This window comes from Copadichromis virginalis, linkage group LG22 (genome assembly GCF_057382275.1).
Source record: "Copadichromis virginalis isolate Kocher_CV1m ecotype Utaka linkage group LG22, C_Virginalis_male_GT1.1, whole genome shotgun sequence".
Lineage (NCBI taxonomy): Eukaryota > Metazoa > Chordata > Actinopteri > Cichliformes > Cichlidae > Copadichromis > Copadichromis virginalis.
This window is the reverse complement of record NC_140638.1, coordinates 4,938,852-4,953,439: the sequence shown is the minus strand read 5'-3', so window position 1 is coordinate 4,953,439 and position 14,588 is coordinate 4,938,852. Positions and strand designations below refer to the sequence as shown.

Sequence of the window (14,588 nt, the reverse complement as noted above, 5' to 3'; positions counted from 1 at the left end):
AGTTTGTAAGTTATCTCATAAACCTCGCCGTGCCAGAAGTCGTGAATTAGTGAGCTTGTTAAAGAGAGACAGTTTGATGATCGTATCATTCTCTCGAAGGCCAAAGGCCCCGGGGCGGGGGGCAGACGTGGCCGGTGGCCTGAGACCTGCTCCCATCCAAACTTCTGACATTTCACTTGATATGTTGCATTAACGCTATGTGAAGTATGCCAAGATTGTGTGACAGTATGTATGACTGTGTATTTATCTAACAAGCCGACAAGATTAAATGTATCCTATAAATGTAAGGAAGTAATTAAAAACTGAGAAACTGAATTTTAAAAAACTTGCTGTGTTTTGAAAGAAAAAAACAGAAAATATACAGCAGCGTACTGTAGCCCTGTGCAGTACCTGGTATTTCAATTGAAATATGAAAAACTGCAGGCCAAATACATCAAACAGACTCTGGGCTCAAAAACTACACATGTACCAAATAAACAACTCACAAAAAATATGAGCCCCAACCAGAGAACAGCTCACTCCTTAGTCTGGATCTTTAGACGTAACACAAATTCATCATATTCATCTATTTGTTTCACTTTGGCTCTCATTGATATTATCCAGTTTAATTAAGTTTCATTTTCACTCTGCTTGTTAATTTAACTGAAAAGTTACAGATGAAATTTTTCCTGGAAACAAGCAGCAAAAATCATCCTTCAGCTGTTATTCCTGTGAGAGCAGCTTTACTCCAGTTCTGCAACCAGTAGGACCTGTAGTAAGAATAGGACAAATATCAGGGGAATTGTTCAAATTTGGACAAATATTGTTTTACATTTTTACATTTACAGAAACCTTGCTACTAAAAGTGAGCATTTTAAAGATTAAATATAAATATAAACACTTTTTATGTGACTGCAATAGTTACTTGATCATGTGACTGTCTCGATGTTTTCACTGAGATGCCTAAATGAGAACAGCTGAGGCCAGTTAATGATTTTGAAAAGTTTTTTGTTCTTCTGATTCTGAATGAAGCCACTTCACTGTTCCAGACTTTACTTCATACCATGCTGATGTAGAATTGGCATTTGTTTGGTGGAGCAGAGCGTGTACCAAAAAACAAACAAACAAAAGTTTAAAAAAAGACACTGCAGTGTTGTTTTGTGGCTGACTTTAAATGAAACTCACATGTGCTGAGACAAGAGATTCAGAGCAGAATTTAAATGTACACTTGAACCTCATTTGGATCTGAAGGAGGAAAATCGATCTCCTCTAATGGGTACATGTTGACTCCAGGAACAGGCTTTGGATTCTTTAAATCGTATCCCTGAGCCAAGAAATAAAGTACTTATGTATTTTTTATGGAGTGCTGATGAGTGTGCTCTTGAAGGTGATGCTAGGCTATGATTAGACTCAAGTCCAGCTGGCTGTTTAGTTAGTCTGTCTGAGTGAGCTGCACCAGACTGGTTTCACAGACTCTGTTGTAAATGCATCATTAAAGCTGTCATTTTTTTTGCAGTCATTGAAAAGATGGTGGATTTTGTGGATTATTTACATAACAGGTTAGGTATAAGGGTTGTGCAGGGACGTAGAGACAGTCTGTAACTATAACTGTACAAAAAGAACAAATATTGCTGGGATATTGTGCGCAAGCATAATATCAGTATTAACTGACTGTTCATGGCCAAATCACGCCCAGGCCAGAGAAAAGAGAAACGTGTCCCAGTGCTCCAGATGGGCAGTTTACCTGCCAGTGACTTTACTCTTGCAACAATGGCATCTCTTGGTCAGATGGCAAAATTTTAATTTGTCCCAAAGGACGACTAACATTGCTGTTGAGTGTTTAAAGTACGTGAGAACCTGCAGGGTTTACAGGCGTCAGAAAGGAACAAAAACAAGTTTTTATCAGAAGTTTCAGTGTTGAGAGTAATGCACATTACACATCAGAGTCAGGAATGACCTGTTAAATTTGATAATCACACTTGTGATAGAGATGAGGAGATTCTCTGGAAAGTGAAACTAAATCTTTAGTGAGAATGCAGGGATAACTAGTATAATGAAAGCCCAGAATTTCTGTGTAGTGTGATAGAGAGATGTTACAGAGCATGAGGTGACCCAGATCAGAAAAAGGATCTGGATTTACTCACATATACATATGTTGATCTTCTAACTGTCTTTAATAACCTAAACCTAAAATTAATTTTAACCTTTAACCTCAAACAGTCCTTTAAAATCATCTTTAAGTCAACAGCCTCTCACCATTCTTCACTATGTGCACACAAACACACTTAGTCCACCCCCAGGTCTCATTTAACACATTCAAAACAAGTTTGCACAGGAACACACATGCACGTAAACATGCATCCTGACATACAAACTTCAAGCCTTCACACCTGTGCTTGCACGTGTTCGGTGCTGGTGCAGCTTTAGTGAAAAAAGACACCATAAATGACCTCAGAGGCCAAAATGGGGTGACAACAAAATCAGAGGAAGATGAATCGTGTTCCTAATGAAGCTCGGAGGAGACCAGCAGTCTGTCTGTCCAGCTGTCTGTTGCTCTCTTTTTCTGTCTGTCAGCAGAGCTAAAAGCTCCTACCCAATGAGGTCACCTTACGCAATATTTCTCACTTCTGCTACAACTGTCTCCCTAACTAGCTTCATGCTGAGTTCATAATATGAGAGCGATTGAGAAAATATTAAAATGCTCGATATAAATTCAGCACTATGTTTTTGTAAAGAAAATGTATGTAGCCTATGTGCAGTAGTATGATCAGTGATTGAAGGTCAAGTTTGATCTCAGGTCACACAAAAAATGTATTTGAGCATTTTGTAAATGTGCAAGTGAGAGCACGTAGTTCCTGAACAACATACCATTTTTAATGCATTTTGAGTAAAAAGGAGTTCTCCGTGCAGATGAAACAAGACATTTGTGAGCTGCAAAAACAGAATAAAATCCATCCAAGAAATTGCTACAATATTAGGAGTAGAAAATCTACAGTTTGGTACATGCTGAGAAAGACAGAAAACATTGGTGAACTCAGCGACCCAAAAAGACCTCGACATCCACGGAGGACAACAGTGGTGGATGATCACAGAATCATTTCCATGGTGAAGAGAAACTCCTTCACAACAACCAACCAAGTGAACAACACTCTCCAGGAGCTAGGTGTATCGATATCGAAGACTGTATGAACATAGATACAGAGGATCCACTGCAAGGTACAAGCCAATCATAAGCCTCAGGAATAGAAAGGCTAGATTGGACTTTGCTTCCCCGCACCCTCACAAACCCACTGAATTAAAGCTGAAAGTCTGCACTTCAACTGTGTCTCAGTTGTTTCACTGAAATTCATTGTCATAATGTACTGAACCAAAATGAGAAAAGCTGTCTCTGTGCAAATATTTATGGTCCTAACTTTACATTCAGTACACGTTACAGTTGAAATAATCACATCTACCCACCTGCCTTCACTCGTTTTTTGTTGGTTTTTTTGTACATTTCTAAAAAATCATAAACTTAAATCTGTCATTTAGACTCTTTATTTTTAAAGTTCCTATCGGGTCCAACATGTTTTGCTCTAGTTATCATTAAGCTGTGGCAAAGTGAATCATTTGGACACATGGTTGTTTAGAAAGACACACACCTACGTGTATAAGGTCACACAGCTCACACTGCAAGTCAGCATTGCTTCTAATATTAATTCAAGATGAGCTGATCATTTCTTCAGAGCCAGCAATGAGAAGTTTTTCCTGTAACTCAGTCTTCTGAAGGAGGAGATGACTTGTGGGGCGATCGTGGCTCAAGAGTTGGGAGTTCGCCTTGTAATCAGAAGGTTGCCAGTTCGAGCCCCGGCTTGGACAGTCTCGCTCGTTGTGTCCTTGGGCAAGACACTTCACCCGTTGCCTACTGGTGGTGGTCAGAGGGCCCGGTGGCGCCAGTGTCCGGCAGCCTCGCCTCTGTCAGTGCGCCCCAGGGTGGCTGTGGCTACAATGTAGCTTGCCATCACCAGTGTGTGAATGTGTGGATGACTGGATGTGTGAAGCGCTTTGGGGTCCTTAGGGACTAGTAAAGCGCTATATAAATACAGGCCATTTACCATTTGTATGATTTTAGGCCAGAACTCTGGGTGACTTTGTCTTTACGGTTGTCAGGTGCTAAAGAGGACACACACAGATCTCCAAGTTCATGACTTGAACTTTGAAAGAGTCAAAAATATGATGCAACAGTATGACTTACTTTCCTCGGGCTGCCGCTCTGTGACCACTGACTTCCTGCTTTGTGTCGAAGGCCAACATATCACCTACTAACCCCCATGTGACACATCTCTGGTGGCTGCTGCCTCCCAGTGACCCAAATACATCCCACTGGTGGTTATGACTTATGAATCTATGCTACACAGCCAGATAATAAGGACTAAACACCTACTGCTGTGGTGAATTAGACAACTGCAAGTGTGAAAAGCCTTTGTTTTACACGCACTTGCAACTTTACAGGAAAGGAAATGCAGTACGTGGGTTCTTTCCGGGTACTCCGGATTCCTCCCACAGTCCAAAGACATGCAGTTAGTGGGGTTAGGTTAAATGGTAATTCTCAGTAGTCCATAGGTGTGAATGTGAGTGTGAATGGTTGTCTGTCTATATGTGTTAGCCCTGCAACAAACTGCCGACCTGTCCAGGGTGTACCCTGCCTCCTCCTCTAGCTTGAATAGGGAGGAAAATGTGAGAGGAAAAATAACAGAGAGAGGGGGGAGAGAAAAAGGAGAGAGGATCAGAGCAAATGTGACAGAGATTGAATGAAAGAAAAAGTGCAAAAGAAACAAGAGTGTTTATTTTTCTTTCATGTCTGCGGTTCTGCTTTATGCTGCTGAAGATGTGGCGTCACATTTGTGTCCCAGTGGTTCACCACACGGTCTTCTTGCTCCACCATCAGGATTGTTCTACATACTTATTCAAATTTATCACAAAGGATTAGAAATAATTAATCTTATACTCAAATGAATTCGATGCAGTTTCTCCTGGGGGCTTTAAATATTCAAAAATAATAATGACGAGACTCGGAGGGTCCTTTTAAAGGATTTATTGCCTCTTTCTCATTAAGTTGGTCATAAATCAAAAGGGTTAGTTCAGTGATTTTACAGCCAAAGTGGAATGAATGAGAAGTGGGAGACATTTTTAAATCTTAGCCAGCGATGCGAGCAATGTAAACAACAGACACGTCAACATATATCAGTCAGCCCTGTGTCTTAATGCCAATTAAACACAGCTCATGTGATTTGATCACAGCGATACTATGCAGACATATTCACAGTCAAGGCATGTTTTATGTCAGACATGTTCACAATCACCCAAAGCCTTCTTAGCACAAAGATTAACATTTCATTTGCTGCCATTAAACATTCATCAGATGATTTAACACAATCGTTTTGTTTTTCCCCGCCATAAATCCTGAGACTGATGTGTTCGAATCTCTTACAGCAAACAGATCACTTCAATGAAAGGAGCATTTCATTTTAAATAGGCCACAAAAGGATTGCCACTTTATTTAAGAAAACTCAATCATATTTAACACAATATAGTGTGTTCATCAGTCTCCTTTAGAGGTATTAGAGGTGGACTCTGTCACAGCCAGGTGTCTCAGATTTCTTTCATCGTTAAGCTAGGCTAACCACCTGCTTCAAATTCATGAGAATCAACCTTCTCATCTAACTCTCAGCAAAGAAGTCAAATGGTAGATTTCCCAAATTATCAAACTGTTTCTCTAATTTCCAGACATTATCCACAGACCATCAAACCTCGTACAGTCACCACTGTTTGGGACTCATGTGGAGATTCTTCAAATCTGCCAGATTTATTCTCATTTCCATAATGATGAGTTCACCACACGGCCGTCTTTGCAGGTAAACTGCAGCACATGTGGAAAACTCTTCATGGTTGTTTCATTAACAGAAACCAGCAGGCTGTGAAAACTGCAAGTGAAAATCTGGAGCACTCAGACTTCTTCCACTGCACAAAGAAACTGTCAGTTTGTTTTCTCATTTCCAATAATATTGTGTCTGTGCACCAAACATTTTCCTCTAAACCTTTAAATCCAGTTGATATAAATGATTACTGCATGTTTCATATAGAAAGTGAAGCTAAGCTTTGGGCTGACCTCTCTCACAGCAGTTTCCCCTCTAAAATAAATACAAAAAAGCAACAAAAAAAAAAAAAAGAAATGTCTGATAATAAGTCCTACATTTCTGCTCTGATTCATTTTAACCAGACTTGATTATGTGTCGGTTAATTCAAGGTCAAGAAAATTACTTGGGGTGAAAAAAATAGCCCACTTCGTATTTGAGCAATTTTAATTTTTCTGCCTCCAGTTTGATAGAAACTGAGTAGGACACGCAAATATTTCATCCTTCTTAGCTTATGTAGTTCTTTAAACATGCAGCAAAATATGTAAAAATAGTGATAGTCTGGATTTGGCAGCTGATTTTCTGATTTGCAAATATATTAGCTAATCAGAAGCACCCAGAAGTAAACAAACATGATTTCATAATGTAAACATACATTTTTACATTTAATACACCAGAAAGAAAACTGTTAATGTATTCATCACTCACATATTGTAACATCAGCATCTCATCCAACTATTTCAGATTGAGCAATTTTGCAAACATGTGAATAATTTAGAAGATTATTGATTCCTGTAAAGATTTATTCAGGAAATTTGGATAATAGCAATTAAACTTGTGCCTCACGTCTGGAGATTCATGTACAAATTCACCTGTATTATCAATTTCTAATCAAACCCAATATGAGCTGAAGTTGTTAAATGTGAATGCTGACATACACGTGAGAATTTTGAGCCATGTAACTGCATCCACCCTGATGACAACGCTGTAATGCTCCACATTTCACAATGTGAAAAGGAGAGAGTAACTTAAACTCCACTTCAGAGTAAATTTATCATCTTATATAAACTCCTTCTGACCTTGATCATCATGATGCTTCATCAACTGTTCCTTTGTTTTTAGGATCAACATTACAACTACTCAGATCACTGCTGGAAAAGTGAATAATTTACAGAATTAAGATTTATGTTCCAGTACAGAACTCATCGTATTTTCTTTTTTTAATTTGTCTCCTGCAGCCTTCACTTAATCTTTGCTGTGTTGCTCTTTACATGTGATTCACAGCAGGATGCAGAAAGCAAAGGTGTGTTGATGTAGTGCTCTGCAGTGCCTGCAGGGGGACAAAAACATTCCAGATCAAAAATGAAGCTCTGCTGGCAGTAGGAGCCACCTACTGGGGAGGAGATGCAGACACATGAAAGAGGAACACCTGCTACTCGGGACATCACGCATAGCCCTTAAATATCATTGAGATGGCGCATATAGAGTGATGGCTTTAACGCATTAATGCTTCACTCTCTCTGAGTGAAGTGATTCTACAGCTCTGTGGGTGTGTCATGTCTCTGCTTTGGGTTCAGTGTGTGGGAGTTACACTCAGTGTGATGCACAGGAAGCTACGGACACAGATGCAGGTGAGATGCAGGTCACGGTCGACGATCGACGACTCAAAACTGGATCCAGTTTGTGGCGTTTTGTGGTTGAGGCGGAGGTGGAGCAGAGCTGAAAACAAAAACTCGCAGTCAATTTCCAGTTATTCAGATGACATTTTGAAATTTAGGACAGGAAGTTTGTTTTGCTGCTGCCACAAATACTTAATTACTGTAATCGTTTATCAACAAATCAATTCTATTTAGTGTAACAAAAAGATTAATTAATATCTAAACTAATTGTTTAGATATTTTGTATAGTTCTTAGTTTCCCTGCAACAAAAGAATGAATAACTAATGACAAAGTAATTAAAAAAAATAAATCAGCATCAAACATCAGCCAAATACTTACTGTAAACAATTTTAAGTGTCAGCTGCTTTTACACACACACAGTAAACCTATTTACATGGCAAGTTTAGTTGCATTAGAGTATCTGGAAATATTTTTGCAACTTTTAGAATAAACACAGGCAAAAAAAATGGACCAAATGCCAGAACTGACTAATTAACCATCTTAATATGGCCCTGGACAATCTAGCAGTAAAACCAAAAAAGAAAACCCTCAAAAATTAAAAACAGGCAGTTTTGTGCTGAGGAACCTCACAGGGAATGACTTCAGGTAGCCTTTACTGCTATTTAACTTTACTAGAGTACAACATTTTTAATCACTCTTTAGTATAGACACGAAAAATTGTGACAAGTTTTTAGGCCATTTAAATGCTTATATAGCATTAAGTGACTTTTCTTTAATGTTAGTAATATTTTCCACTGTAACAGTGTTTTCTCTTTCTTTCTTTCTTTTTAAAGGAAAGGACATGCTAATATTAATGGGAATGGACCTCAGTATGCAAAACTGTAAGATGCAAATGGCAGATTTGTGCAAAACTGCTAGTTTACATTGTAGTTTTGATTCAGTTACCAAGTGTATGACCCTTCACTTGCTTAAGCTAAGTTGGTACGGCTGTCTGTGAAAAATATGTTCCCTCCTGCCCTACAGTATGGCAAGGTCAGTCCATCCCTGTGAAGCACCATGTAAAATCCATTTCAAGTGCTATCACATCAAAGGTATGTTTGAATGTCCTTCATCATTACTATGACTGCTATTCTCATTCTCTGTGTTTTTTTGCAGGTGCTGAATATTTTAAATGATTTATTAAAGAACTCTCTTCATGTGTGGAGGGCCTTGACTGGTCTACAAAAAACACAGAACTCAACTTCAACTGCTTTCAGCACCTTTCAAACCGGGAGCCAGTGCTAATCAGTGATATTCCTCCACAAAGTCACTTGTGGACAAAAGCTTAGAAAATACCCAATCCTTCAGTGTGCTCATACATTTAACACAAGAAATAATTTTCTTACCTTGCAGGAGCAGAAAATTCTCCCCAAAGAAGATCTGAACTAGTGTTTGACTGAACCACTGTGTTGGAGTTACTACTGTCCAGCTCCAGCAGGCAGCCTGACAGACGGAGACAGAAGCAGAGCTCATTAGCCTACGAGCTGGCACAGATTTTACTCATTTTCTGCAGCCTGAAGCTTGAAGACGAATGAGTCATCTAACAGCCACTAATTAACACAGTGCCTGTGGAAACGGGTCACTCGTGTACTCATGTTAAAGCTGCACAAAGGGGAACATCCCACCTGACATCCTGTGTGCACTTTCATTTGCTGATGAAGATGTTTATGTAAAGTCAGTTTGCATACCTGTCGCTGTGCTTCCCATCTGTGGGACGATGTTGTGATTCGATAACCCTGATGAAGGAGGAGGGGCTATCTTGCCTCCAGGTGGTGGTGGGAGAAGTCCAAATCCACCCGATCCTTGTGGGCGGGGCTTATCCCTCTTTTTCCCTTGCTGCAGATGGAGAAGAATGAAGTTAGGCTCATGCGATGACAAAAACAATGTATTTCTTCATACTTCATTGATAGTTAAAGAATTGGATCACAAACTGTAACCTTCAAATTTAATCAGGATTTTCATTTTTATGGGGTATTTCTGTTTTGTTTTTTTAAATGAGACCTAAATGTAAGTTTAATAAGAAATATCTGTATTCATTTGTCTGCCTGCACTCCTGGGTGCTCAGGCTGTTCTTCTGTCCTTTGCATCACTGTCAAACTCAATTCTGTTGTCATCACTGGTCCAATCATTTTCATGACTCATTGTGTCATTCTGCCTTTCAGACTCATTTGTGTGATCTGCCTCCACCCCATCCTTCAACAGCACAGCCCTGCATGTGCCTCTTTTATAGACAGATTTTTATCTGCATGCATTGTATATGCACATAAGCTGGTTCTCACCCCTATGTTGAGTGTGATGGTCTGCCCTTCCTTAAAGCCCAAGTCCAGCTTTGGTCCTGAATCCCCAAGCTGGGCATTTTTACTGAGTTCGGTCTCTTGTTTCACCCATCTGCAGAGAAGCAAGACACACAAACACACACTCTCAGCACTGATACAGAAATAAACAATGCACCTCAGCAGTTTTAACAACAACCACAGCAGCTTTCTACAAGCGCATCTCAAAAACAACACTTCACTTTGATGTGGAGTGCTTGTGTTGCAGACAGTTACAGTGAAAGAGAAAAATCAATACTCTGAATACCATTAAAGACAGGATGTACATCTGATGCGTATTAGATTCCTCAAACACTCAGAATTTACTCATTTTAAACAAACCTTTATTTAAATGCAACAGTCTAGCACACAGGTTTGATGAGCCCCTAAAACACTTGGTTTAAATGGTCAGACTTTCTCCCTCCTTTCTTAAATATTTCATATTGTATGGTTGAACCAAAACCTAAACAAACTTTTTTTTTCAGCTTACTGCTTCCCAACAACCACCAGCTAGGAGGCAGGAGGAGTTCAGAGGCTCAGGGTAGAGCCACTAGATGTGGCTCAGATGCCTCCTGGTGCAGGCTGCAAATACTTCAGTATCCCAGGTAGAGCTGAAGGAGGTGGGCATGTAGGAAGAGGGTGGTCAAGGCATCCCTGCTTAGACTGGTGCCCTTGCGACCCAGATCCAGATAAGTGGCAGAAGCATGGATGGATGCACCCAGCTCTGCTGCTTGTTATATTCATTTCTGAACAACTTCAGCCGGCTGAAGGCCTGTAAGGGGAATGAGGGCAGTACTACTACTTTTACTCAATATCATTCTGCATAGGAACATACAAATATCAGCATGTTTTTGGTCGGTTGCTTATTTGTGGTGTCTTGATCTGAAACTTCAGGAAATTCTGGCGTGGTCAGAATGGCTACTGGATGATTTGGCATAACCAGTGTTTCACAGACATTACATGTTTCAATCCCCTGCTATCAGATTGTCAACAAAAAACAGAAAGTAATCCACTAAAACCACCAAACCACCAAATCCTGCTTACTTGAAATGATCCTGCAAAGCCACGTTGAAGTCAAAAGCATCCCCTCGGTCACCAAAACCAACTCCTATGAAAGCACTGCGACCTGCCAGTAAGAGATGATAACTCACATTAAGACCAGAAGAGAAAGGATTTAAGTCTTTGAGCAAGGTTAAGAAATATTCTGGAGTTGCCGGGGTACTTAAATCCTCACCGTTGTCATCCTGTATCCGCAGGACAAAGTAGCGGCTGGAGTCGCTGACGGTTTCCACTGCTATACCAGGATACTCCTTCACTGGTGCCTGGGCAAACAGCTCCCCTGCAACAGCAGAGGAATGTTAAACCAATACAATGCAGAGAGGAAAAGTCGTGCTTCAGCACAGATGGGTCATAATTCTGAGTGCAAACATCACCACTAGCGTGACTTTCACTTTACAGCAAGTCGGTGTCAATTTTACTATAAAAATATAGTTTTAATGTAGTTTTTAGTGCTAAACCCAGTGATGTCATACCTGAGATTTTGTCCTCCAGTTTAACGTAGGCTGCTTTGCCCTTGGCTGTGATCCTCATTCGACCTGACCAGTCTGGAGCATCGAGCTTCCAATCAGCTGCCCTGCAGAAATTATTTGACATAGTTTAGCATTTTCAGAGCTGCAACTATCAGTTAGTCTGGTTACATTTCAATTAAATGTTAGTTATTCTCTCTGTTAATTGCTTTGTCTCTAAAGGAAAAAAAAAAAAAAACATTGTAAATGGCTTCCAAACAAGACAAAGAAATCAGGAAAATGCTCCAACTCAGGCTACTAATACAGTACATTTCTGCTTAAAGAATAACCCAAACCTGGCTTTTGAGGTGTGATTGGCATAGTGGATTACAGGGCTTGAGGCATACTAGAGTGCATAGACATTTACCTATTTGCATATCACCAAATAAAGCTACAAAACAGACAATGGAAAGAGAAGTGATGCTTCTTGTAATGTATTTTCAATTCTTAGAGAATTTAATAACCTTTAGATTAAATGATTAGAATCCAGGGCTGCTTAAACAGTTATTTATTTTCAGGTCATAATGTGGCCTCATGAGTGCTGACAAAAGTCCAATGAGGTTTCACTTGTTTCACTGACACTAATATGTACAAAGTCCAAAGTGACTTCTTTTTATTGCTTATTTTGAACAATAAAATCCAGAGATTCAGTGATATTTGGTTGAAAATTTATATTTCTAACATCTAACAAATGTTTGAAGGTGGTATTAAAAGGATTTGTGTATTTTAAATGAGGAGAATCTTTATTTTCTCTCTCTGATATTTCTTGATTTAGGTGTTCATTTACTTTCATTATTGCAGTTTTAATATGTGCTGCCTCAGGAGCCACAAACCATTAGTGGAGGCTGCACATATTAAAGTGGGATTATTTATTTAATTGTAAAAGCAAAAATCCAAGGTTATTGCTTTAATGTGGTTATGTCATGAAAAGTAATTTTACTTTTTAGCAGTTTAATTTAAAATACTATTGAAAGTGTAAGAGCATTTTACAGAGAAATGGGTAAAAATGGGCCCATTTTTCCTCCATTCGTACCCCTTTAAAAGAAATCTTGAGCCTCCTGGTTTATCTCCAGAGCCCTTTTAGACGTTCCAGAATCACAAAGCAAATTACTTTGATTACACTGAAAATATGCATTTATTTTACACATTGGAGCTCTGGCTCACAAACAAAAAGGATGGTAAAAGCTGACACTTACACGTCACCTTTTTTTAAACAGAGATTTTGTTTTGGGTTATATTTTTGTGTTGCGTGATCAATTCAAATTATTTTTAATTAGTGTAATTTATTACTAAATTTATGGTCTGATATTCTTCTACACCTGCAGTAGAGGGGTGCACTAACAAGGTCCTCTTAGAGTCATGTTATTCCACATTACTCGGCTTGGCCTTCAGTAACACTTCAGGAATTTTGTAGTCATTTTTGACCAAGATATCTCCATCAGCATGCATGACAGACAAATATGTAGGACTGCTTTCTTGCATTTGGCAATATCGCTAAAATTAGAAATACCCTGTCTCAGAGTGATGCTGAAAAACTAGTTCATGCATTTATCACTTGACTACTGTAATTCATTATTATCAGGATGTCCTAAATACTCCCTAAAAAGCCTTCAGTTGATCCAAAACACTGTACCCAGAGTACTAACAGGGACTTGAAAGAGAGAGTATATTTCTCCCATTCTGGCTTCACTTCACTGGCTCCCTGTTAAATCCAGAATCAAATTAAAAATCCTTCTCTTCACATACGAGGTCTTGAATAATCACCATCTGATCTTAATGACCACTGTTTACTGCACCCCAACAGAGCACTTTACTCTCAGATGGCTCCCTTATTTTCAATTTTAGGTTAGGTAAGGTTTTTTACCTTACAGTATTAAGCGCCTTACGGCAACTCTTGTTTAGACATTACACTATAAAAATTAGACTTATTTAAAAAGATTTTTTATTAATGGCATGTTTCTTAGAAGTATGAACTAATTAACTGTTAGTATTTACTATTATCATTACTTCTCTAATTTGTAGAGATACAATTTGGGGATTATTCTAGCTTAAAATAGCTATATGCAATTATTAGGGAAAAAAAGTGTTTGAACTCTTTGATTTAATTGCTTCTGTGACTGGGACAGAGAACTCCATAACATGGTTGTACGTGAAGGTATCATGGCTGCAGCCAACAATTTTCTTCATTCCTAAATAAAAAACCATTAACTTAGATTGAAAAAACAAAAGCTGTTAAGGTGACTAACATAGAAAACTATGGAATTAGCAAATGTTCACATATTTAAAAAAAAAAGCAGGATCCCATGAATATCAGCTAATAATTTCATCTGGTGGGTTTCAGGGAACAGGTGCAGGGAGAAAGGAGTGCTTCAGCACATCTTTTCCCGGCTCCAGGAAGTTAATACAGCCGTGCAGCAGAGCGGGATGGATTTGAAGATTTTATCTGAAAGGATCAATTAAAAGCAAACAGAAGATTTCAGACTGAAGAGCCTGAACAGTTTGTGGAGAAGACATCCCAGCTGTCACAGAGGAGAGTGGGACTATCCTGGCAAGCCGCCCGTATCGAGCCAGCATGATGACAAATACCCCCGGTCACATCTCTGACAGCTCAGCGAATCCCCGCACACCAAACAACCAACATTTCAGCCTCTCTTCATCTTCACAACACCTGGAGATGGACTTTCATCTCATCAGCTGCTTCCGACATCAGAGCATAAAGCCAGCACTGTCCCTCCGTGATTTGTAAAGCATGCGCTGACTATCGAGCAGTTAAAGTACAACACCCAAACCCGCCCAACAAACGCATTTAAACTGCATTTCACAGCAACATCAGCGAGACACTGGTGTGTCTTTACCTGTACGCTCGGTTTGAAGCTCGCGGCGGGATACGGTAAACGTTGACATCGGGTTTAACGCACAGGATCGACTCGTACTCTCCCTCGGCCGCCATCTTGGTCCAACTGTTATTGATGTGGGAGTTGTGGTAGTGACTCATTTATTCAGCTCTTTTCAAACGGGGGCATGTGTGTGTATGCGTGTGTGTGTGTGTGTGTGTGTGTGTGTGTGTGTGTGTGTGTGTGTGTGTGTGTGTATGCATGTGTGTATGTGTGTATGGTTCAGGGGGACCTAACTGACACACGACGTCATTTAAAGCTTAGACCGTAACCGTAGGCAACAGA

At 39.5% G+C, this 14,588-nt stretch overlaps 1 protein-coding gene across 4 annotated transcripts; it reads right to left on the bottom strand.

The window, feature by feature from the left end:
- Positions 1–731: 731 nt before the first annotated feature.
- necap1 (NECAP endocytosis associated 1) lies at positions 732–14,479 on the bottom strand. 4 transcript variants are annotated; one of them, XR_014917749.1, is made up of 9 exons: positions 14,265–14,479; positions 11,377–11,477; positions 11,079–11,183; positions 10,889–10,970; positions 9,812–9,920; positions 9,221–9,368; positions 8,879–8,975; positions 7,465–7,592; positions 732–749 (listed from the first exon to the last, which is right to left on the bottom strand). XR_014917749.1 is itself a non-coding variant. In XM_085446980.1 (9 exons), the coding sequence occupies exons 1-8, from the start codon at positions 14,402–14,404 to the stop codon at positions 7,538–7,540; spliced, it is 837 nt and encodes a 278-aa protein (XP_085303106.1). In that variant the 5' UTR covers positions 14,405–14,479; the 3' UTR covers positions 5,039–7,203; positions 7,495–7,537. The 4 variants fall into 4 exon arrangements, 2 of the variants coding, with proteins under 2 accessions (XP_085303106.1, XP_085303105.1); XR_014917748.1 differs by lacking the exon at positions 732–749 and adding an exon at positions 5,039–7,203; XM_085446980.1 differs by lacking the exon at positions 732–749 and adding an exon at positions 5,039–7,203 and having other exon boundaries at positions 7,495–7,592.
- Positions 14,480–14,588: the final 109 nt, after the last annotated feature.